The following is a 24802-nucleotide window of genomic DNA, read 5'->3' on the forward strand; positions in this document are numbered from 1 at the left end:
GAGCCGCTTGGGGGAAACGTAGCTCTGGAACGTTCCTAACGAAGGGTCATCGTGTCCTTCACCAACGCTGTCCTGGAGCCAGAACATGGTGTCATACGTTCCCCCCGGAAGTACCAAAGCCTCGTCAATTCCAGATAAAAAGCTAACAGACGCGACGCTTACGCCGTTTCCAGAGTTCCTGATGTTGTTTTGCTCACTGGAGAACAAGTTTCACCAGTTTGGATTCAGTTCTTTTTCAGGTTACTAGCTTAGCCGTCCCGCTGTACGCACACACATATGGTTAGCCGGTTAGCTGGTTAGCCACATGGCTAGCTGCTGTGGCTGCCGGTTAGCCACGTGGCTAACTGCTATGGCCTCCAAGACTCACCACAGCCCATCAAGTGTTCTCCACAGCCCGTACGAAGGCGTCTCCAGGTGTGTTCCATGGCAGGTGTTAGCGGTTAGGCTAATGATGTTCTTGTGGGAGGAAGTGGAAGGACGGCGCCGCCAGCCAAAGACGCTAGTTGGGTGAAGACACTACACTGCAGGAACAGCAGGCTTCGGGCTGCTAGCATGCTAGCCACAGGGGGTTGATGCTAGCCATCGGATGCCGATAGCAATCGGGGGCCAACCAATGGGAGCATCCCAGAGAACGATCGTTTGGTATTGAACCTTAATGATCATGAAGGATATTCTTATTTGTGTATTTTCCAAGTAGTATATCGGGTATATTTGTACCCAGTTTAGGTATAGTCCTGTCTCCATCCTTGAGTTTCTCTGCAGTAACAACGGGGGTTTAATGGAGAACACAGCCCCCCCCCAGCAGCTGTGGAACAGTCTGGTGGTCCCTTTTGAGCGTTTTGCAGAGAGCATGGCAGGAAGGGCAGATCAACATCTTGTCAAGACGGATGGACCCCCGTCTGGAGAAGGTAGAGCACGTAGTATTTCCTTTTAACGTCCCCACGTGAACCCATGAGTGATGATGGTGATGATGGTGATGATGGTGATGATGCACCCTCGCCTCCCAACAACATCTGCACTTTAGCTTGAACACGCTGGTGGCGTCCTCCGCTCACTTCCGTTCCGGAATTAGCTTCACCATGAAGCTTTAGGCTTTTGGATGAACATTTCACTTTGACTTTGGGTTCCACGTAGATGGAGATGTAGATGAAGATGTAGATGTAGATGTAGATGTAGATGTAGATGTAGATGTAGATGAAGAAGTAGATGTATGTGGGCTGGAGAAGGTGGGCCGACGTGTTCTAGACGTGGCTAGCTATGATCAGGGCGAAATAATGAGTGATAAGATCAAAGTCTAACGTTAGCCTTCAACTCTTTTGGATTTAAGTGTGCGTACGGATTGGTTTTATTAGCGTTTATTTATTGTAGTGCTCTAGGAATCATTTCTATTGAAGAACATTTGCATTTGGGCAAAATATGGAACATGTGGTCTTTCCACCAGCAATGAAACATGTTAAAATGGCGGGAAACATTAAAACGGGTGTCTCCCACCGTAGTTGGGGGCAGGAATGGGCGGGGCTCAGGGTGGTCTGTTTTCCATAGCTTCCATGCTTTATTTCAGACGTGGGCTTCCATGGGCTGTTCAACGGGCAAACACCTGAACACGTCTCATTACAGCATCCATCCTTCAGGCCAAAAGGAACCAAAACTACGTTTCACCTCATTAAATATACGTATTCCTTTCACATAAACATCATATATTAGTATTAGTACAACAAGTACGACAAGACAGTACACAAGGTTTGCGATGGACACCAGGAGACAACATTTACAAGTCGATGTAGAAAGACACGCAGATGATTCCGATATGAAACGTGGATGTGGGGGCATCCTTTTGGGCGCGGCTGTCCATGTGTGTATTTGCTTTACACGTGAAAGTGAAAGTGAAAGTACTCCACTATGTCCGGGCATCCGTCCGTCAGCCTGGTGGCAACACCGAAGGGGAGCCGGTATTTGGGAATACCGTGGGAATGCTGCTTTGAGGTGAGGACGGTAGCCATGTATACATGTGTACATTCATCACAGTGGGTTAGCGACAGTAACTATGGTAACCGTTTCAGTGGTTTAAAAAGAATTCTGGCAACATCTCCAGATAACTCCAGAGACTTTTGGGGAAAAGTGTTTGTACCACAGGACATTAGTAGTATATTAGGGACACTTTCAGCAAAAATATATCAAAAACATTTCGAGAATAGTCGGGAAATTTACGAGAATAAATTTACAAGAAAGAAAAAGTCATATGTTTATGAGGAAATAAGTCCTAACATTATGAGAATAAAGTTGTCGATTTAGGAGAATAAAGTTGTCAATTTATGAGAATAAAGTCCTAACATTATGAGAATAAAGTTGTCGATTTAGGAGAATAAAGTTGTCAATTTATGAGAATAAAGTCCAAACATTATGAGAATAAAGTCGTAAATTAAAAAGAAAAAAAGTCGTATTACAACAATTGCGTAACTTTACATTGCAGGCATTGCCTGAGACAGCTATGGGGGGGGGGGGGGGACTTATGTAACCTTTGGCCAACTGTTTTTTCTCCTAAAATTCCGCCTTTATTCCAGTAAATGTTTGACTTTATTCTGGAAATCCAATGTTTTTTAATGTGGGCCTCATACTCCATGCTAGCTTGGTAGCAGCGTGCTCGGGCGCTAGAAGGACAAACCGCGGGAGCGCCAACTGAAAATGGAAGTCCACTTTACAGCAGCTCAATGTGTTTTCCCGTCCATCGTTCTGGAAGGGAATGTTAGAAAAGGAAGAAAGTGGACCAAAAAGAGCACAAAGTCGAGCGTGAAAGTAAATAAGTCAGTTACTTGTTGGCGACTTAGTAAAGCGAAGGTTGAAGTCATGAAAAAAGAAGTATTATCTGTATCTTAATATCACATCTATCTAGCATGAGATGGCGCGTCTCGCATACGTACTTCCTGTTTGCGTATGAACATATCTCATACGTTCTATCATCGCTAGCTAGTCATGGTAAGTGCGGGGTGTCTACTGGTCTGTTCTACATGGAGTCCACGCTACGACTCGGCCTAGCTAGCGTCTACGTTGGCATGGAGTGAACTTGACATTGCAGAGGTCACGCTGTCGGCCAAGGCCGTGCGTCTGCGTGGTTTTCCGAGGTAGCGCTCGCACACGAGACCACAGTTCGGAACGCTTGGACCATTTCTCTCGAGCGTGGCGGCTTAAAAAGGGAAGAATGGATCAATGTTCCGTTGAGGAAATTCCCTAGAAGGCCAAAGAGGGATACAGCGGAACCTGTTTATCCGGATGCCCGTCCAATTGGCTGACAGCATTCTGGGAAAACTAACCATTGTTGACATATTTATCGGCACTTTGGCCAAAGCCAATGATAAAGTAACCTTGATGGAGTGTAGAATTAGTACAGCTTCGACCTGGACTGGCCTGGACTGGACTAGCGAGTGACCCCGGGAAGGCCTGATTGGACCCGGGACAGGACGTAAGCAGGTTCCGCTGTATGGAGTACAAAGCAGTAGCACGACGGTGGGATGTTCCGCATGCGACTCCTCACGGACATTGGGTGCAAACTCTGCAATTCCAAAGAGACAAACAGAAACAGAATGACCATAAAAGGGGCTCCTTCCCAAACTTCCCAAACTTCCCAAAAACACAAAGAAATGTCGTCCCAACTCCGAGCAACAGCAGTCCTCCCTCCTACGTTTCACCTTTCTAGGAATGATCTTCCAGTTTTGTCCCGGCCGTCCCATCGGAGAGTTGCCTCCACTTCCCCGTTCTCCCGCTCTCTAGCACTTCCCCCTCTTGTCGCGCTGCTGGAACTTCCTGAGGCGGCGCCCCCACAGGTCCTTCCAGGGGATGAGCAGGCTCCCCTTGTCTGCCACCACTCCGCTCTGCCCGGGGGAGTCGTCGTCTGAGCCCATGAGCAGGTACTTCCTGCCCGGTTTGATCTTGGGGCATTTGCAGGCCACGTCCTTGGCGCGCGCCCACAGCAGCTGGTCCCCGCGCCGGATGCGCTGCTCCCCTTGTTTGTACACCGATATGATGTTGACGGTGAACTTCCACCACTCGCCCGCCTTGTCCCCCTTCAGCACGTGCACCTGAACGGCTGAGAAGACACGAGAGAAGAAGTTCAAGAGGCAGGCTTTCATTACGGACCTGGTCCAGGTGACCAGAACCCCAACCCCCCTAAGTCACACAGCAGCACCCCCATCCACGTTGCCACCACACAGGGTACACATGCCCGTCTACAACGTCTACTCCAGCTTCTAGAGGCATTGCTCACTTCCTGAATGTCTTCACCTTGAAACACCCCAACATTTCTGGCGCCAATCTGGCCTTTCCAATATGGCGGCGTGATTGACATGTACGTATTTATCACGCCGAGAACCATTCATTGCAAAATATTCAGTATAATTTCATCAGCAATATTCCTGTAGTTAAAGCATAGAAAACATGTTTACAAGCATTAATACATTACTAGAGCCCTCCAGACATGGAATAACACCCCTATAGTCATCTTTATACATGTATTACCCCCAAAAAGTAGGAAATATCCCGTGTAACAGCGCATGGAATCCATGACCCCTCTGGAAGTCATTAGCATTCAATAATCATCTTTAACTCGTTCTGATGGCTTTTTGGGACTCCATGACCGTCCTAGATTCAACTGCAGGGGTGTGTGTGCGTGTGTGTGTGTGTGTGCGTGTGTGTGTGTGTGTACTAAATGCACACAATATCAGAAGAAAGAAGGTTTGTTGGTCCGAGTGGAGTGAGCTCTCACAGTCCTGCCATTCAATGGCAGCCCTCTCCTTCATCCAGACACATAAAGGGGGGCTAGGGGGGGCACTATTTGTCTTCCCAGCCACAGAATAAGTTCCAGGAGAATCGGAATATGTTCCGACCTCATGAGCTATCCGGGTTCTGCTCCCAGAGCTCCATCCAAATTCCCAGCGTGAGAATCCAGCGGAGACAGCGCCCTCTTCTCTGCAGCATCCAGGCCCCCACGCTCTCCTCCTCTTGGCGCCCCCCCCCCCACTCAAGTATATCCTCACTTTGTATGGAAACACACACCAATCCCCACACGTCCGGCCACTCGCTTCTCAGCTAAATAGCCGGCAGAGAAAGACGCTCACTCGGCTCAGGTCAAAGAGTGTGTCACCCGACCGTCACAGTGGGTGAGACACCGTGGGGGGGGGGGGGGGGGGGGGGGGGTTGGTGATAAGTGTGAGATAGCGTGGTGCTCACACAGCGGCTGCCAAGTTAGACTACCTCACAGCCAAACCTCCCCCTTCCCTGGGCGGCTCCCCTTCCCTGCTCCGCTTCCCTGGGCGGCTCCCCTTCCCTGCTCCCCTTCCCTGGGCGGCTCCCCTTCCCCGGGCACGGCATGCCATCCACAGGCCGGGGCTAATGAAATTAGCGCTCGCTTCATTACAGCATGAGGCCCACGTCCCGTCCTGTTATCAGCTGAGACCCACCAGGGACGCCCCCGTCCAGGGGGGGTTCCATGCCCTTGACCAGGATCCCGGAGCGTCAGTAAACACACCAGGCTTTGATTCATTGTTCTCCCGGTGGCACCAGGAGGGAGGGAACGTGTGTGCGGAGGAGGGTGTCGCCCCAGAAAATAATCCCTTTGTGTCGGCCGTCTCCGTAGCGACGGCGCTGATGAAAAACAAAAATCGAACAAACAAAACATATTTCTTTCTCGCCGAGGTGGCGATCCGTCAGCGTCTGGCTAATTTACCACCTGTTTGAGCCCCCAGGAATGCTGGGTGTTTAAACAGGGGGCCCCTTCCCGTGACCCCTGGGGGGCCGCGTCACACAGGAGAAGAAGAGCAATAAAAGCAGTACGCGACGGGCCTGACAAATGAATTACAGCCAGGCAAAGGGAACGCATGCCGGGCACGGCCGCCAGGCGGATGGACGCCGTCGTCTGCTCCCGGAATGTTCCGAGGGAAGCAGCAGGAACCATCCGACTTGCTCCGGTCTTTACAGACCTGGGTACCCGCCTTTACAGTCCTGATGGCTGCTCGTCAATCTTCCTCTCATAATATATTACTCCTATGATATTTCCAAAATATGACTTTTCCCAAACCTAATTTTCCAAAAACCTTATTTTGTTGTGTATGTTCTTCTTAATATTCAGACTTTAAGAAATAATATTTGATCTTGAATGGAGTGGATTTGCCCCCGCCAGTCAACCAGCTTTTAAAAATACTCAACTGTGGAAAAGAAGGTGCACTTCCAAATGTCCTTCCTATGTGGTAACCACGGCAACCAAGTCATTGCGTGCTCCAAATTCCAACCAAGAACATCTCCAGAAGGCAGTGGGAGAAACATCTACTAGATGGTGTGTATCTCCTCGCCTCATTTCCCAAAATGCCCAATCCTTCATCCGGGGTTCCTTCCCGTCCGGTCATCAGATCAGGGAAATATTACGCAACAGTGCGGAATGACTGTCGGCCAACTGGTGGAGGATGGCCGTCCTGCCTGCTGCTTCGTTATTCAACATCTGGTAAAAATTGGGAATCCGACAAATCATTCTGACGGATTTGGATGGACCCCGGATTTGGGGGCAGAACCTCTTCGGATGCCTCCGTGTGTTTGGACGCCATCCAACTTTTCATACGCGGAGCATTTTCCAGTCAGGATGATAAATGTTGATTTTGTTCAGTGTTGACGGTAAGGGGGGGTGGGGGGGGGCAGTCACGGATATCATTTTTTTTATCCATAACATTGTCCTCATAAGGTGATGAATACCAGAACACACACACAATTCCATCGCAGAGAAGATGCCAGCACATGAATATGGCTGCTTGGGTGGAGATGCTTCCTGAGGAATTGAGACGTTACCCCCGCCCCCCCCCCCCCCCACTCACCGTAGTCTTTTTTACAGTACTTCTTCATGGTGATCTTCATCTTCCCTTTGGAAGCTTTACAGTGGGAGTCACAATCTGGGAATGAAAGAAAGATGCTTTTCATATTTCAAGATAAAACATCTCAGCTTTGGTGAACAAAAACAGCAAACTATTCATATCTCCTGACTTTTTATAGTAGACCTATTTTTATAAACATTTCAACATTCTTCTTGGACCCTTTGTCTTGTAATACTGGACTTTATTCTCTAAATATTTGGACCATTGGCACCCAGTCTGGTACCCAGTGAGGCCCAGTCTGGTACCCAGTGAGGCCCAGTCTGGTACCCTGTTAGGTCCCACTGTGACATATTCCACCTGCCATTACCCCCCCCCCCCCCTCGAAGTAGCCTGCTCACCTGTTTCCTAGCAGCACGGTGTGAGTTGGAAGGCTTAGCATCATTAGCATCATTAGCATCATTAGCATCATTAGCATCATTTCATCGGCCTGAAGAAAAGAAGCGGACAATCCGAGTGTCCCGGGGGGAAGTCGGTTTAAGTCAGCGGTTTAAGTGGCCTTGGCTTTAAAGATGGCTGCCCCCCCCCCGTCAGCACGCCAGGTCGCGGGTGAAGGGAGCGGAGGTCAAAGTTCAAATTGAAATCATTTGTTCCCTCCGCTTTCCACTGGCTGACACAAATTGGAAGCAGATCGCCGACTTGTGTTGCCCCAACTGGGCGCTCTTTTCTTGGGGGGGGTGGGAAAGCTGGGCCGGCAGATTCAAAGAGAAAGGAGGGTGCAGCGGGGGCGGTGGGGGGGGTCTTTCAGCTGGCCTGAATATGGACAAACTTCATTACTTCTTCCAGCTCTCCGTCCAGTCGTCCCCTTTCTTCTCCTTTATGCTGGCTGTGAATGAGGTTGCCACGGTAATGACGGGGGACCAAAAAAACGCCTGTGCCCCCCCTCTCAAGAGAAAAAGTGGTTTGGTTTTCGGAATGGGGATGGAATCTAGAGAAAGCATTTTTTCTAGCCAGAATTTGAAAATAGTCTATGAATTTGACGGCGGCCCGCATCAAACGTGTTTGATTTCCATGTGAATGCAGGAGCGCTCCATCCCAGCTGCGCCCCGGCGGCCTTCATCACACCCCCCCTTTGATAGCCGACACCGACGTTGCGCCCCCTCAGAGCAATCGCGAGCCATTACACCCGCAGCCCTCATTAAGGTCCAATCTCCTGCTGAGAGGACAAACGCCCCCATTGTGTGTCTCGGCAGCAGCGCCACGCTCATTCCGCGGGTGGCGGGGGGACCACACGGCGCCTAATTTGGAGGGAGGTGTCCCGACTTCAGCCTGGCTGGAGTGGGGCCGGTCTGCACTGCCTCCGCCCGTCCGATATGACAGTGGGGCTAATTGGGAAGACAGCCCAAACGAGGAGGTAATCGGCCATGAAAGGACTAAATAGCGGCGTGGCGCACGGTCTCATGTCGGGACTCCAACATGGAGGCCCTGGGATCCAGCAGGACTTCCCTGCCAGCGCAGTACAAAGTGCAGCAAATGAGGCGTGTCATCAGATTAGGGCTGGACCCCCGGGGAGGCCGCCACGGGACTAACCGGGCAAGAATGCCCCGGGGGGGCGTTTACATCAGCGGAAGACCTCAATGTTGAAACGTATGCAAACATGACGGAACATCGTGGGGCAGCTCGGGCAGCAACCACGAACAAAACAATGGCTGCAGCGTTTTTGCTACTTAAAGAGAATCTGCTGAAATGAAAAGCAAGTCAGTCCCGACTAGGCTGCTGCTTAAATGGGCTGCAGATGAAATTAAACTAACAACGTTTGCAATATTTCTAATCATTTGAGTTAGAAATGAATTATTATCAAAGTTTCCATTTCTAAAGTTCTACTTTGTAAAATCAAGTTATATCATTCCGACCTTTGCTTTTGATTTAGCTTTGACACCATAGCTGACCTGTGAGATGATCAGATGCTTCATGAGATTAGAACTCCTGGCCTGCAGTTCTCTACCCAAACACTAGGGGGCAGTGTTATCCTGAACTGTTGCTGACTAGCTGCTTAGTTTCCTGTATGGGAATCTTGACCGATAGCAACTGATTGTTGCCATGGAGGAGAACCATCACAATTAGAGGGAGAACATCAGATGAATAAATTATGATCTATAGTCATTGATCTCATCTCTGAGATGTTTTCATTGACGTTCATGATGCTATTGTTATTGCTATCAAAACACAAATATTCATAAAGTGTCTGTTGTTGGTTGGTTTTAACAGACTTGATCAGATGCACCTTCTGCAGAGTGGTCCCTCGTTTATCGCTGTTCCTCCTTTTAGCGCTGAGACTGTAAATCCATTCTTGGCGTCTGAGTCCAGACAGACCAACACAGGACCACAACAGTCCACGTGTCTTAGACAGCACTTGGGCTTCGTTTGAAGGCCTGGCAGAGACACAGATATCCAGAAGCCGATACCTGACTGGTTACTGACCTGACGTCTCGTCATAGCTGCTGTAAGTTGCTGTCGGAGATGCCACGGGAATCTCTGAGGTGAAGACAGAAGGGGGACATTGTCATTCCAAGAATAGTAGCCATGTGTTTTGGAACTGACAAACGTCTGTGTGATGCAGGCCAATAAATACATCGGCCATCATTCCCTGGGATCCATAGTGTCAAAGGGAAAGGACTGTTGTACTTGGACTTACTGATGCAGGGGGCGATGGGGGAGCGACTCTGCTGGTAGCCCTTGGCACATCGGTTACAGGTGATCCCGGCCACGCCATCCTTGCAAGGACATTGGCCCGTCGTCTGGTTGCACGTCTTCCCTGCCGCCCCCACAGGATGGCAGTCGCACGCTGGAGACGACATTAGCCGCTGTTAGCAAGTCCACATGGTAAAGCTTTCAAGCGGCTAGTCTCCACGTTCCGTACGTCAATAGCAACCTTAGCTCTCAAACCTGGTGACACATCCTTCCCTGTACTCTTGGCCGGCGTTCCCTTCCGTACATCACACACCAGGAAAAAAACACATTTTACTCAGTCAGCCTTCATTTGGGTCAAAGCTCACGGCTCCATTCCTTCCTTCTACTGGTGTGGAGCGCAGCAGGTACGTCTGCCTGACTTCTGGCTTCTCACTTGGTCTTCACATGGACCTTCCCATGCCAAACCTTCTGGCTAGCACCGTCTCAATAATGCTTCCTGTTAGCCGCCGAGTGGAACGCGCTTTAAAGTCTCGTAGTGCTCTTAGTGACATGCTAAACGTATGAAAGCAACTACAATAGGACGTCTTTATTATTATTATTATTATTATTGGCATTTATATGTGGTGGCCTGCCACAAAGACTTGATCATCTAAGATCATCTTAGTTTTACCATCTTTCTCCCAAAAAGAACATTTTTAGATGGTGGACTTGGGGGGCCGACGTTGTTGACATGGAAGTCCTCCTCATCCAGACCTGGTTTACCTTTGCAAGCTCTGCGGTGTGAAATGGACTTGGTGACGTCCCGGTAGAATCCCTCCTTGCAGTAGTGGCAGTGGCGGCCCGCCGTGTTGTGACGACAGTTCAGACACACCCCCCCGCTTCTGCGGCCGGACAGCTTGTACAGCTCCATGTTGAAGCGGCAGCGCCGGGCGTGGAGGTTGCAGTGGCACGCTAGACGCAGGAGACAGGGACACGGAGGGTCAACAGTCCGGCTTGTTTTTGGAAACACAGCATGGGCTGCTCAAATGGAATCATGGAATCATGGAATCATGGAATCATGCAACAATGGAATCATGCGATAATGGAATCATGCACTCATCTCCCTCAGGCTGGGCCACCTGCTGGTCACGTTTGGTACGTCCCCATCAGTGGAAGATCTTGGCTGCTGATGACACCCCCACACGTGCTCCCCAATCATCCCGGCTCGCTATCACGGACCACCTCACTCACACCTGCCAGGAGGGGCTCCAGTAGGCAGGTGGGCGGGGTTCATTCACACACCGCTCTTTCCATGGGGGCCATCTCTCACACACACACCCACACACACACACACGCACACACACACACACAGCTGTCACAGGCTTATCTCCCCTGGTCCCCCACCCAGGGCCGATCCAACACAAACCTTTTAAAGAATTCACACCTCCTTTCTTATCCCAGATGTTATCTCCACTTAAGGCAAGTGTGAGAGGAACCTGCACGGAGCGTTTTTGGAATGCTCCTAACTTTCCAGCTAATGGTGGTACTCCATGTTCATCTTCGCAATATAAAGTACACAAAGGTGGTTTTATGTCTTCATTAATATTGGTATTTTACACAATTCCCTCCAAGTGAGGAGCAGGTTATCTCCAAAGCTGTCCCCAGGCCCTTCTCGTGGGCGTTGGGTTAACTCTCTCACACACACACACTCACAAACACACACACACTCACACACACACACACACACACAACAATAGTTGTCCAGTAGCGACAAGAGCGTGAATGGCGATAAGACCACTTTAGAGACCCCTGATGCCCCCCAGAGCACGTCACATGACTGTCTAAATATACATGCCCCTCCAGGGTACAGGTAGCCCCCCTCTCTTTGGTTAGAATCCCTGACCAGGTAACCAATACAACGGTTGCCAGGGCGATGCAGTGTGGGTGTTTTGGGGGGGGGCATGCCATTTCAGTCTATTTCTGCTCAAGGGCCATCTATGGGCCTTCCACGAGGAGCCACTCAGGGTGGGCGTACGTATTGGATCCCACATTACGGCGGGGGCGGCTTTTTCTTCTTCTTCTTGGCTCCATCCAGGAATGAGAAGGTTTGTAGGAAGAAGGAAAGTCAAACTTGGGTACTTGATGATCTGGGATGACTTTGATGACTAAGGATGGAGGAGGGTTCCTCACGCAAGATGACCTTTGACTTCTTTCCTTTTCTAATTTAAAAAGGAATGTTTGTATTTCATGATCCGGAATGCTGAATCCCAAATGTGTGGTACTAGACCACTAGGACTATTTTGGCAGGTCTGTGTGGTCTGATGTTGTCATCTGGATGTGACAAGGACTCAAGTTCTCTTCATCCACGACAGCACTGTCAGCATGTTTGATGGACATGGCCTTTCCTTCATGGATGTGCCGACACCCCAAGACTCCAACATGAGACCTGGTCAACAGGGCCCGCTTTGGCCCGCGTTGCCCAGGGTCTGGTCTCCGTGCTCAGTCTGAGATCATTCTTTTCCCAGCGGCGGCTGGAGGTGGGAAGCAGACACCCCCTGCGTTATCGCGACTCGCCATCCTGAGAAACCGGGTCCCGGGTGTCTGTGTAAATAAACCACGATGCTGCAGACAACCAAAAGGCTTGCCTGGGTTTACGTCAGCGGTGAAGGTTTTCCTGAAGGAAACCGTGTGAGGTTCTGCATGTCAGATAAAGACACTGAAGCTGGTGGGTTCTATGGTTGGACCATCTGCTGCTTGCTAGCTGAGGGGACTGCTAGCTGGCAGGTGACTCTGGCAGACACCTCCAGCTCTTCCAGACTTTCCAGGGATTAAAGCGTGTAGTTCATCACGCTCTTTGCCGGGCGTTGAGTCCGTCATTAGTGGAGTTGACCCTTGCACTGTCCTTCAACTGGCATTCACTCAGATGGCAGGACTCAAAGGCTTCCAAACCCCTCCTGTCTGTATCGAATAGGCAAAAAATCCATCCATCCATTTTCTACCGCTTATCCTCACGATGGTGGAGGTATGCTGGATACATAGATATAAGTGTTATGTAAATATAAGTGTTACATAGATATAAGTGTTACGTAAATATAAGTGTTACATAGATATAAGCGTTATGTAAATATAAGTGTTACATAGATATAAGCGTTATGTAAATATAAGTGTTACATAGATATAAGCGTTATGTAAATATAAGTGTTACATAGATATAAGCGTTATGTAAATATAAGTGTTACATAGATATAAGCGTTATGTAAATATAAGTGTTACATAGATATAAGCGTTATGTAAATATAAGTGTTTCAACGAGGGTTCTTGTCTTTGAGTCATGGAGAAAATGTTCCAGTTGTCCAGCTGAAGCTCTTCTGAATCCCTCACTCCACTTTTTCCCTCAATAAAAGGATTCCTCTATGTACAACAATTCTACCTCTCTATTTCTGGATTGCAGGCCACGCTGGGGCCCCCCCATACGCCATGAAAGAGTTCAACATACTCACTCACAGTGCAACGAAACCACAACACAACACGCAGTACACAGCAAGTTAACGCATCACATATCAGCGACTATGTGGGGAAAAACAACACCTAACTTCAACTGTTCTTTCTAAGCGCCCGCAAGGCATGCTTGGCAATGTAGCGGCAACAACAATGTGAGCTATGAAGGTCAAGGACGTGGAGAGGATGTTGCTCCTTCCCTCCATGATGCCAGTTAATGGTGGCACAGCAGTCCGACATTCTTTTTTTCCAGCTTTATTCCGACCATAACACATCGGCAGCAGAGCTGGGTTCCAACACGGCGTATCTCCAACCTTCACATCGCCCACGCAACACTTCCTCCTTCTCCACCAATCACGGGAGATGCATTTAAAACGCTTAGCATTGATTAGAAAGTGATAAAGAAAGAAATAAAGACCTTGATGAAGAAAGCGCTATCCAGCAGTGATTTGGCCAACAGCGACTATTCCTGGGTTAATCCAAGCTGCTCCATGCAGGCCAAACGTAAAGATGAGTGAACTTGGAGAAGACCCATCAAGTCCACACATAAAGCAAAGGAAGGCAGACATCTGCTTGACTTTGAGAGGTCCTCCAGTGATGATGAAGGTCATTGATGGCCGCGTACCCACTCCCCGACCTAACCCCCCCGCCGCCCACATTGTTTGACTTTTCTCCTGCAGGACCCCTGAGCTGCAGTCAAGCTTGGACATGTTCTAGACCTGTTCTAGATGACTGGGGCTCATCAGTCCATCTAACTGCCACTCTGCTTCTGATGGGATTTTACCGGGGGTGTGACTTTCCACCCTGTCGGGGGGCCAAGTCATGTTCAACCACCGCAGGTTTCATGTTTGCTTTCACCTGGAATCCATCTTTCCTCCACGAACGTATTCTCATTTTCCTTTCGCTACATGGACCTCTACTCTCCCATCCTGGTTATTACATCCAATTTGCTGCTTTTGGGTCTGATGCCGACTATTTATAGCGCACATCTGGATGCTGGAACGTTGGAAGCCAAGGGGGAAACAACCATTGTACTCGTTATGGCCATCCAAACAAACAAACCACAACAATGCAACACATGCCTTTGTTTTCATCACCGAGCTTCATCTGATGATCTTCTCCATGTGGTTACTACAGGCCTCCAGTGATGTTCAGTTCTTACATGAAATGGAGCACCAGTGGGTGACGCCGCCCTGCTGGCTGCCGCTCAGTGGCGAGCCAGAAGAAGAGAGAATGAAGAACCTTCTCTCAACATCTGACATCAAGCTCTGCTCCAATCACATGGGCACACCGGGTCTGATCTGCTGACTCAGAGGGACCACATCAGCATGGCGGCGGTCCCAGCGGTGGGTGGCGTGGACAAAGACGGGCAGAGAGACGGCAACCATGGACAAGCCCTCTGTGGTCTCAAAGCAACTTAGGGAATGTGGACTGCTTCCGAGTAGTGCGGCGTCTTGACTTAGCCACGACTCAGCCACGACTCAGCCACGACTCAGCCACGACTCAGCCACGACTCAGCCACGACTCAGCCACGACTCAGCCACGACTCAGCCACGACTCAGCCACGACTCAGCCACGACTCAGCCACGACTCAGCCACGACTCAGCCACGACTCAGCCACTTTCCGTCCAGTGTTGAAGCAGTGCTTGCCCAGTGAAGGCGTCAGGCCCGCCTCCTTATTATTTCCTCATTGGAATCGAAGACAAGCTCAGTGTGGCTTTTGTGTGTTTTTGTGCGAGGACAGGGCTCCCCCATGCAGAACAAGAGGTGACGGTGAAAAGGGGCCTCCCACACGCAGCGGGACGGATGCCACGAGTGACATGCTTTTTGTTTTGCTGAAATAGGCTCACATGCCGCCTTCGCTCGGGGCCAAAGGCGGAGGCCAAGGGGAACGACTCCTTCCAACCACTCCATTGTCACAACTTGTTACTTTTCCAGCTCGGCTTCACGGGGCTCAGGGGGCATGACTTGTTGTCACAGCCCCCGCCAAAGCCGCCCCCGTGCTCCGCTTGAAAAAATAAACATTACAGCTTTACATCCATTTGCCCTGAACTCTTCAATCGGGATTGCGATGACCCCCCACCCCGTCCCCTTCTGGAGCGGTCCCTGGCCTCGAAGCAGCGGTCCATGTCAGCAGAACTGCCTTCATCGTCCGTCCCACCTGCAACCGCGACACGGCCTGAACTGCGTCCCTGCAGCTGCGGCGTTTCCCGTCCTCTGCAGCCGACGGAAGCGCCTCAAAGCCGCATTACGTCTTATTTGAAACCACTTCCTCCTCTTTCTCCTCCTTTCCTTTTTTGTGGATGATAATCAGGCGTCAACTGAGGCATGATTCAGTTCACTAAATGGTAGGGAAATATTATTACCAATCATTTCTATCACTTTAGCTAACATAGCTAATCCCTGCATTTGTTTTTTATTTAGATACCTAAATAAAGCTTTATTTTGTTATTCATTTTGATGGAAATGTATCTGGGGGCTGACGGGGGGGTGAAGGCCAGCAACATCCCAACTCTCATAAAATACTGAAGTCATCCAAAGCTAGAAACACCATAAAGACACGTCTTTGTTCAACTGCCTCGTGGTACAACTACAACTACTACAAAATATCAAATATATAAGGCTGGCCCTGCCGGGGACCAGGGGCCGGGGGCCGGGGACAGGGGACAGGGGACCGGGCTAACTGAGCTTGCAGCATTTCTCTCATGCACTTGTTTGGGGGTGTTGCTGTCTTTTTACTGACTGGTGTTTACTGCCGCATGTGTGCTTTTGGTTTTGGAGCGTATCGTAAAATGTTCTAGGATGAAAAATATTCAATAGTCAAAATATGTGACCATTTTTAAATTGTACGTTTAAATCATTGAAAGCAAGCCTTCCAACGAAGGTTTACTAGAACTAACAAAGTTATCATGAACGAATTCCCCTGTTGGATGAACAGGCCGTACGGTTGAGGCAGGGCGGCTGTCTGGGCTTACCGACGCACTCGTTGGCTTCCCTGGCCGTGGCGCGCTGCCAGGGCCGGTCGTAGTGGAAAGGTTTGCACCTGTCGCACTCGGGTCCGGCCGTGTTGTGCTTGCACTCGCAGACCAGATGACCTTCCCTGTCCTTGACGCACTTGGACGCGTGGCCGTTGCACTTGCACCGCCCCCCCACCTGCAGGTCCGACACGGCGTAGTAGTAGGAGTCCCGGGCCAGCTCCGAGTCGTCCTCGTTCTCGTCCCCGAAGGTGTGCAGCCGGCTGAAGATCACCTTGACGTCGGTGGCCGTCACCCAGTCCTGGAGCACCGGGGAGTTGTCGAAGTCGTGCGCGGAGGGTCTTCCGTCCAGGGTGCTGAAGGCGATCAGGCCGCCGGTCAGAGGGCGCATGTCCGTGTGGGAGTCGGTGCACACGGCCTCCTGCTCGTTCTGCTTGGTGATGGCCGCCTTGTTCTGCCGGTTGTACATCTTCTTGCACTGGGTGGAGTAGAACTGGAAGGGCACCCAGGACTTCCCGTAGTCCATGGACTTGTATATGGCCATGGATTCGGGTCTGGGGGAGCAGAACTGCAGGCTCACGTAGGTGACCTCGAACTTCTTCCCCAGCGACAGGGTGAGGGTGACGTTCTGGGGGAACTGCGCGTAATTCTCCGACTGCCAGCAGGTGAGGTTGTGCGGGTTGTTCAGGTCCGTCAGGTACGCGGCCGGATGAGACTTCTTCGGGTCTCCCGCGTCGCACGTGTGACAGTCCCGCGTCCGGTCCTCGCCCTTCTCCGCCACCACGCAGTACCTGGTCGCCGGGGAGCCGCAGGTGCTGGAGACGCGCACGTCCTTGCCGAAGGCCGAGTTGACGAAGTCCGGGATGCACCTCCGGGGGTTGCCGTTCTCGTCGTAGCACGGGTCCGGGGGGGAGGACTGGGCGGCGAACATGCTCAGCCCGTACCCGCCAAAGACCCCCCGGCTCAGGGCGGAAAGTGTCACCGAGGTGAGCCAGAGCGCCAAAATCCTTCCCATCGTGGTCCGTCCCGCGGTGGCTTCTCCTGGCAGGGGACAAGAGGCGGGATGGGGGTCGGAACGGTCAAATATCACTTATGACGACTTCGGGTATTCTTACCGAATAACTTCGATTAGAACTGCTCTGGCCCGAAACTGTGGATCATCACCTTTCCGGTTTTCCTCCCCCGACAAAAAACAAGGCGGTGAGTCTTTCTGTCTGTTTGTGTCCACACTCTGTCACACCTCTGCCCACCCACGGCTCCGTCTGCCCCATTCCCTCCGTGCTGTGCGAGGGAGAAGACAAAAGGGGGTCCACTCACTCCTCCGCAGAGGAGCGGAGAGGAGAGGAGAGAAGAGAAGAGGAGAAGAGAGGAGAGGACTCCCGGCGAGTCACTGAGGTGGGGAGCAGTGACATCTTGTGGTAAAAGTAGGCTATTACCACGACGAGTGATGCAGGCCGCTGATGAGCCACATTTGATTTTGAATCCACAGGGTTTGCAATGTTTTTTAATTACCGTAAGTCTTGAAGTATCCAAATTATTCCAGTGGTTCAGAAGTGAAAGACTGTGCTTTTAGTGATGGCTGCGTTATTACGGTTGTAACTGCCTCTCAGTCAGTGTATGCCGTCAGTTTAGGTAGGTAAGTTCCTACCTATAGGTGCATATAAGTTAATGAGGCGGAACTCATTTTCTGTAACATCGTCGTTTCCACACGTGCACGTCTAGTCATTACACGCATAGAAAATAAGCGCCGTTGTTTTAGACTATTTAGAGCTTAAAAGCTAACAGGTGCTAAAAGTTAAAGATCATCTCTAGAACTCCCTCCTAAGGCATGTGTGCAGCCATTAAGGTACAGTATATGTGTTTTGTATTATTTCCCTTTCAGTCTCTTAGTGTCTTAGTTTACAGTTTGCTGTACCAGCTAATGTTAATCTTGAGTGTGGCAAGTTGATTTGCACTACAGTAAAGACAAAGATTAATGATAAGAACACGAATTTGTAGACATAATGCTGTTGTATATTTGTGTATTATGTGACCAGTAATTTATTGTATTTTGTATCTGTTTGAACCCCTTTTAGTTCCCATGTTGGTTGTGCAATAAATCCATCAGTAAAACTCAAGAACTATTGCTGTCTGATCGGAGTTACAACGATAATCATTTGATTATGGTGGGAGTCTATGTACGGAACAACAAAATGTACCCTTTAACTTAATCCAGAATGACTAAAATGACGCACACCTACTCTCAGTCGGCGTGGAGGCAAACAGGTGACATCCGGTATGGTCCACGTGACCTCCTAATGACGTATTAGAAACAGCCGCGCTGATAGAGGCCACAAGCTGTCGTCAAGGCGCCGCTTCGAGTGCAGGAAATCAGGAAATGGAACTACAAAATAAGAGTCTAAACAGTAATTACGGAGGAAAAAGGAAGTACCTGTGTGAAAGTAGTTGCCACGGTAACTTTTATGAATAATTAATATCGTTATATAATATATATAATTATTGCTATTTTTAATTGTTTAATTAATTATTATGTTTTTCTAATTGTTTATCTATAATATGTTTGTTATATCTACGTCTACGTCACACGCTAAGCTAAGTTAGCATTTGCTGTGTTGTTAATGAGTAGGAATGGCAGAAAGAGATGTCAAATAGGAAGTTGTCATTTCCGTTTTCTTTTAGGGAAGCCAACGGTCAGCTGCTCTTTTCTTGAATGGCCAAGCTGAAGTTGCGGCTTATCTCCTCGGCCGGGCCACTGCTTCCGGCTGCGAGTCACTGCTGTGTGGAAGTGGACGGCTGCGTGGCGTACACCCGCCATTTGGGGCTCGTTTCAGGTCAGGTTTTTATTATTTGCTGGTGAGAGTCAACAGAAGTAGACTCTGTTTGGATGCTCCTGCAGATGATGGAGCTCAACACGTGCACGGAAGACCGCATCCAGCACGTCCTGCAACGCTGCCTGTGTGACATTGGATTCAACACTCCTGACAAGCAACTGTGGAACGGTAGGGAGATCCTGCTCTTCAGGAAATGGACAAAACATTCCAGCTTGGGGAATGGCTGAAGCCTTGCATCTTTAGATGCATCTTCAGAATCACAGTCTAGCATAGTCATCAGATAATAATAATAACTGACAGTGTGGAATTAATTAATCACAAGTCATTAATCATAGCCTGACGCAACCGAGCCAAAATGTAGTGCCCAATTTTATTGCAGCCCACAGCAGAAGGCAAAACAAATAATTGTTCCCGTATTTTATTTTTACATTTGTAAATTATTTTCTACCAATAGACTTTTAGTGAGTCGTGTAGAACCTCAGTTAAGGTCACAAGTCCGTTCAGGAAGGTCAGACTCAAACGGAAACGTACACAAACCCAGTCACTGTCAACCGCTGGGTCGTGACCCAAAAGTGGGCGGGGCAACTGTTTCAGTGGGTGGCATGTCTGTGCCCAGGCCAAAAATATCATGTCATGTAATGACCCGATGTCACCACATATTGTACTCAAACCAAGGCAAATGTACAATGTAAACCAAAAAGGACGTGTTTAACCAAGGTTCCAGGGTGCATGCGTAAGGAGGGCGGACAGAAACGCTAAACATGTTTAGCGTCTGCCATGAGAAGCAAAGAGGAATTAGCGTGTTGTGTCTGATAGCCGGCCTGTGCATGAACCGCTGGTGTTTGGAGGAACTGGTGATGAGAGATTCCCACAACTTCCTCTTCCTCCTGCAGACCATTCTGAAGAAAACAAAGGAGGTGAAAAGTTTTCCATATTGCTCAGCACAAACGAGGAAAGGCTGTCTCAGTTGGATCTCTTTGCAGGTGCTGCTGCATTGCCGCTATGAACTTCTGGTCCCGCTTACGCTTCTCTTCTCATCGGCTCTTCTGAAGGTGAGGGACCTCAGGATTGGCCGTGAAAGTCCACTGGGCTCACTGGTGACCCTGATGAATGAAATGAATGAAGGAACAAATGAATGAATGAATGAATGAATGAACAAACATCTCCTTTGTCTTCCAGACTCCTTACCTGGCCCCCGACTGTGATGTTTTGCAGGAAGCCTACCTGCTCTTCCATCACTTCCTGTCCTGGCCAGATCCTTACTGCACGGCGTGTTCCCAGCTGCTGGAAACCATCCGTAATGAGCTCCGGGCACCAGGTCGCTATGTCAACATGATGATGGCGTCTGGAGAAAGAATGGAAAAGAAAGGATGTGCTTTTGTTTTAGGTATAACGTTCCAAAGACTGGTGAAGACAGAACACGGTATTCCCGGTGAGAAGCGACGCTCTCAAACTGTGTAAGCTGAGCTGCCGTTTTGACGTGAATATCGACCGTACCTTTCCAAGTCATAGATCATGTCTTTGTAGGACGGTGCTTTTAGTGAGCCCGGATGAAGATATTCCTCCTGAGGTCCAGTCGGTCTCCAAGCAGCTGAGCGTGAGCCGGCAGTCCGACACAGACATCACCATCACGCTCATCCTGCACAGCTTCCAGGCCTCCCTGGGCGCCGCCATCGACCTGCAGAGGCTCTACCACGCCCTGCAGGTGACAGCATGCCATCCCTGGCTTACTGCCTCGCAGGACCTTTATTCCTAAAGCCGCCTTCCTGCAGGCAAAGCAGCCCGAGGAGCTGGAGCAGCTGCTGGAGACGGTGACTCGCTGCATGGACGCAGCGGCCTCCACGGAAGATCTCAGCACTGCCAGACAGAGTCTGCTACAAAGTATAGCCCACCTCAGACAAGAACTTCTTCCCACAGCTGGAGACCACTGCTTGGACGGAGGTAAGTGGATGCTGTACTGTGGAGGAAATGATGCCAATCATAGATATCGTAGATGGTGGATGATATCGTAGATGGTGGATGATATCGTAGATGGTGGATGATATCATAGATGGTGGATGATATCATAGATGGTGGATGATATCATAGATGGTGGACGTCATTGGGGGACGATGACTTCCAGTCGCGGTTTCCATTTGGAGAAGATGCTAACGTTTGGAATGAAGATACGTTAGCAACACAGCAGGACTCCCAGGACGAGAGCGTCATATGTTTATGTTTATGTTTCCTTGGATGTCCTGCTTCCGACCCAAACTGTTTCATTGAATGAAAAATGTCTTGGCAGTCCAACCTTAGGTGAACATGAGCATCTGGTCTCTCTCGCTAGGCTTTGCTGAGACCTTCACGCTGCCCTTTCCCAAATGCCACACCAGCTACTTCGAAAACGACAACTTTGGTGATGAATTCTCTTCTCCAGCTCCGCCCAAACAGTATTTGGGATTTAACAGCGCTCTTCCCGTTCCAGATTTTCTCAGGGATATTCTCACAAGAGAATATGACCTGGACCTACCGGGACCCCCACCAGACGAGGATGAAAGCCATGTGGGGGACGAAGTCATAGACAGAAACAAAACGGCACATTTGGACTTTGAAAACCTCCGCCTCTCCCCCAGCCACGCTTTGTCCTCCGACCGCTGTCACACCGAGGACACGGAGGAAGGACAAGCGTGTCCGTCAAGGCCTCGGAAAAAGCCCAAGAAGAAGTCCAAAAGCCTCATCGGCATTGAGCACTTCTCCTTCTTTTTCAAGAATCCACGCCATGTTGGGACGCGGGTGAAACGGGCTCAGACCAATCAGAACCATCTTCTCAGCAGGAAAGATCCGCTCTCGCCCCAGAAACATCTCTGCATCCGCAGGAGACCCATCCTGAGCAGCAGCGACACGGATGCATCCCAGGTTCCTACCCTGGTGCGGGTGCTGGTCTTCGGTCGGGACCGGGAGGCGGGACGACTGGCCAGGGCTTACAGCAACCTGCAGCAGAAAGAGGCCAAATGTCCCACGCTCACCCGGGTGTGCAAGCTGCGGTTCTACTTTATTCCCACAAAAAGGAAATTCGCAGGAAAGCCGAGAGGAAAACACGCCTCCACTGAAAGCGGACCTTCAAGTCAAGTTGCCGTGGTGAGAGCTGCCCTTTCGTTGGACGCCTGGGAATGGTACTGATTCCTGGTTACTTCCTGTTGGCAGCGTGATGGTATTTCCCAAGAGGACAGCACCACTGATTTGGCCCAGATGTTGGGAATGATGGATCCCTGGTATGATCGCAGCGTCCACAGTCTGCTCAGTCTGTCCTCTGATGTCCTTTGTCAGGTAAACATGGCGACACCATCGACACACTCCGTGCTCGGTCCGAGTCCGGCGTAGTTACGGGTTAGCTACAGTTAGCTTAGCTTGTGGTAAACATGGAATGTTGGATACTTCTTCATCATGCGATGTTAACGTGGAGACAGGGCTAAGAGTAAAAAAGCTTTGTGACGAAATAAGCTAGGCCATTCAAGTCCTATTTGTGCTGGGCCCGATGCCAGTGGACTGTAACTCTGTTTGGGTCATACATGCCAGGCTTTCCAAAAGTGAGTATTGTTTGTGCTTCCTGCGGTGCAGCCGGCATACAAGGAAGGAAGTGTTGCAGAGAGCGGTGGAAAAGTGGAGCATCTTCCCCTGCTGGCCGACTTGCTGCTTTACTACTGCAGACACGCAGAACAGCCGGTTCTGGTGCAGCTCTACCGGGCCGAGGTGAGGGGGACACGGGATCATGGGAACGACATGTCACGCACATGTAGTTCACATGGAAATCATCTTTCTTCTGGTGCATACGTAGCATGTTCATGTAGCATGTAGCATGTAGCCTGGAGGTAATATTCCGTGTGGCAGTGAAGGGGTTGTTTTTTGGAAAATGGCCAAGTCTTTTTCTTCTCCATTTAGTACGTCTGTGTGCTCATCTCGCCTGGTTTCCATTGCACAGTTGACCCTGGCCGGTGGAGAGAAGAGAAGTCAAGTGTTCATTCACTCCTTGGAACTCGGACACGCGGCGGCGACCAGAGCCGTCAAGGCCATGGGTGATTGACACGATGACAGACAGCGGCCGACGAGCACATCCGCGTGCTAACGTGCTAACGTGCTAACGTCTGACTCTTGTTGCAGGGGCTGCAGGCAAGAGGTTCGGCATCGACCAAGAGGGCCTGGCCGTTCCGTTAACCCTTCGTGTGGCCTATAATAAGGTATTGGACCTGCTTCCATGGTCGCAGGGTTTTCAATACCGACTAGAATGCCGACTGTTTTCAAACCCGCCCCCGTACGCCATGACAGGTGGCCAGCAGTGGGAGGAGCAAGTGGACGCAGGCGGAGATGATCTGCACATCCATCAATATTCATAAAGCCTCCGGGAAAGCTGAGCATTTAGGTATACTTCGTGTAGTACATTGATGATCCAGTATACGTATACGTACATTAGTGTAGTATATTGGCTTACTTGGTATTTTACAATAAAAGGTTAGGATTCTGTCATTCAGGGGTGTCCAAAGTGTGGCCTGAGAGCCAAGAACTCTTAACAATAATCCTAATAATTAGTCATTTTTAAATATATTTCAATTATTTATCATTTTATTTACGCCTTTTTCAAAATAAGCCATACTAGACATAAAAAGATAATATTATATGGATCATATATGGATCATATTGACTCACACACCAGCGCTGGGAGAGTTCCTTGTTGTTCTTCTACAGCCTGTTGTGGGTGCTACTTTCCGAGGGTGGTGGGGGGGGGGGCTATTGTCTCATCATTGATTGACTATCCAGGGTCAAGAGCTGAAAGCTTTTGGCTGTCGGTGACTGAGGTGGTGAAGAAGGCGTGCCCCAAGTCCAAGAAGAGTAGCAGCCAGGTGAAGGCGTACCTTGGAAAGCCCACCTCACACCTGGTGCTCACCTGGTGCTGACGCTTCCCTTTTGCCCGCACTTCTCCCTGGCAGGACTTCTCCATCACGGAGATGAAGGTCAACAGAGTGGAGGTGAGCAGCGGGAAGGATTGGCCAACCTTTGCCGTGTGTCTGGACCAAGACCAGAGGACGTTCCTGCAGAGTGTGACGAGGTAGAGTGGAGGAGGAGGAGGAGGTGCTTCCTCAGGTGTTTCCATCACGCTGTCGTCCATCCAGTGTGTCGCGTGTCGCGTGTCCGCAGGCTGGAAGTGTCTTTATGCTGCAAGCCGGGCGGCGGTTCAGACTGGAAGTCCTACAAGCCGTCACCGGGCCAAGTCCGGCCTCTGCACCCGTCTTACTGCTCTCTGCTTTGCCTTCCCATCATCTCCTTTTCTGCCTCGTATCCCTGACCAGGCCAGGAGGAGACTCCACTGCATCAACAGGCTTGGGGAACTTCATGAAGCTTCATGTCTCCCAGATAACATGGAGAAGTACGGCCAGGATGGAAGTTTCAGCATGCCTGCTCATGCATGAAGGATGAAATAATAAATGATTGTACACCCTTTCTTGTTAACAGGCCCCATAAACATGGAGATATTAAACATAATGTATAAGTAAAGACGATATTTATTTTCCCCCTAATGCCATTTTGGTTCACACAATAACATTATTTTGCAATAAAATGGAATGTTTACATTTATTATTGTTTACATTTTATTATTGAAGCAGTTCAGCACAAAGCAAGACTGTACTTTCATATTTTAATATGGACATGCAGTCATTGTACACGGTTATATGGATCCTTATGGATGGGTAGGTAGGTGGGTGGATGGATGGATGGATGGGTAGGTAGGTGGATGGATGGATGGGTAGGTAGGTAGGTAGATGGATGGATGGATGGATGGATGGGTAGGTAGGTAGGTGGATGGATGGATGGATGGGTAGGTAGGTGGATGGATGGATGGATGGATGGGTAGGTGGGTGGATGGATGGGTAGGTAGGTAGGTGGATGATGGATGGATGGGTAGGTAGGTGGATGGATGGATGGATGGATGGATGGGTAGGTAGGTGGATGG

At 49.8% G+C, this 24802-nt stretch overlaps 2 protein-coding genes across 4 annotated transcripts; one reads left to right on the forward strand and one right to left on the reverse strand.

Annotated features, from left to right (window-relative positions):
• Positions 1-1348: 1348 nt before the first annotated feature.
• Positions 1349-18275, reverse strand: ntn1b (netrin 1b). Its single transcript, XM_078797235.1, has 8 exons — positions 18229-18275; positions 17104-17269; positions 15989-17029; positions 10299-10487; positions 9541-9690; positions 9327-9380; positions 6852-6926; positions 1349-4081 (listed from the first exon to the last, which is right to left on the reverse strand). Exons 3-8 carry the CDS (start codon positions 17001-17003, stop codon positions 3762-3764), a joined length of 1803 nt encoding a protein of 600 aa, XP_078653361.1. The 5' UTR covers positions 17004-17029; positions 17104-17269; positions 18229-18275; the 3' UTR covers positions 1349-3761.
• Positions 17704-24403, forward strand: LOC131103605 (phosphoinositide 3-kinase regulatory subunit 5-like). 3 transcript variants are annotated; one of them, XM_058050006.2, is made up of 19 exons: positions 17704-17834; positions 18668-18819; positions 18885-18987; positions 19636-19736; positions 19803-19871; positions 19999-20137; positions 20207-20276; positions 20347-20524; positions 20592-20760; positions 21146-21214; positions 21284-21936; positions 22003-22125; positions 22417-22548; positions 22778-22871; positions 22957-23033; positions 23122-23215; positions 23611-23693; positions 23781-23899; positions 23989-24403. In XM_058050006.2, exons 3-19 carry the CDS (start codon positions 18885-18887, stop codon positions 24134-24136), a joined length of 2421 nt encoding a protein of 806 aa, XP_057905989.2. In that variant the 5' UTR covers positions 17704-17834; positions 18668-18819; the 3' UTR covers positions 24137-24403. The 3 variants fall into 3 exon arrangements, 2 of the variants coding, with proteins under 2 accessions (XP_057905989.2, XP_078653360.1); XM_078797234.1 differs by lacking the exon at positions 17704-17834 and adding an exon at positions 18422-18441; XR_009119634.2 differs by lacking the exons at positions 23781-23899; positions 23989-24403 and having other exon boundaries at positions 22738-22871; positions 23611-23664.
• Positions 24404-24802: the final 399 nt, after the last annotated feature.

Source organism: Doryrhamphus excisus, linkage group LG16, assembly GCF_037039965.1.
Source record: "Doryrhamphus excisus strain RoL-2023G ecotype Guam linkage group LG16, RoL_Dexc_Guam_v1.1, whole genome shotgun sequence".
Lineage (NCBI taxonomy): Eukaryota > Metazoa > Chordata > Actinopteri > Syngnathiformes > Syngnathidae > Doryrhamphus > Doryrhamphus excisus.

Bases quoted from the DNA above. Each gene is read 5' to 3' on its own strand.
- ntn1b (XM_078797235.1), bottom strand. From the start codon at position 17,003: ATGGGAAGGATTTTGGCGCTCTGGCTCACCTCGGTGACACTTTCCGCC. The intron at 9,691-10,298 runs GTAAACCAGGTC...TGTCGTCTCCAG, and splicing joins ACACCGCAGAGCTTGCAAAG to CGTGCGACTGCCATCCTGTG. The intron at 4,082-6,851 runs GTGAGTGGGGGG...GTGTCTTCTCAG, and splicing joins GTACTGTAAAAAAGACTACG to CCGTTCAGGTGCACGTGCTG.
- LOC131103605 (XM_058050006.2), top strand. From the start codon at position 18,885: ATGATGGAGCTCAACACGTGCACGGAAGACCGCATCCAGCACGTCCTG. The intron at 19,872-19,998 runs GTGAGGGACCTC...TTTGTCTTCCAG, and splicing joins TCTCATCGGCTCTTCTGAAG to ACTCCTTACCTGGCCCCCGA. The intron at 21,215-21,283 runs GTGATGAATTCT...TTCCCGTTCCAG, and splicing joins CTTCGAAAACGACAACTTTG to ATTTTCTCAGGGATATTCTC.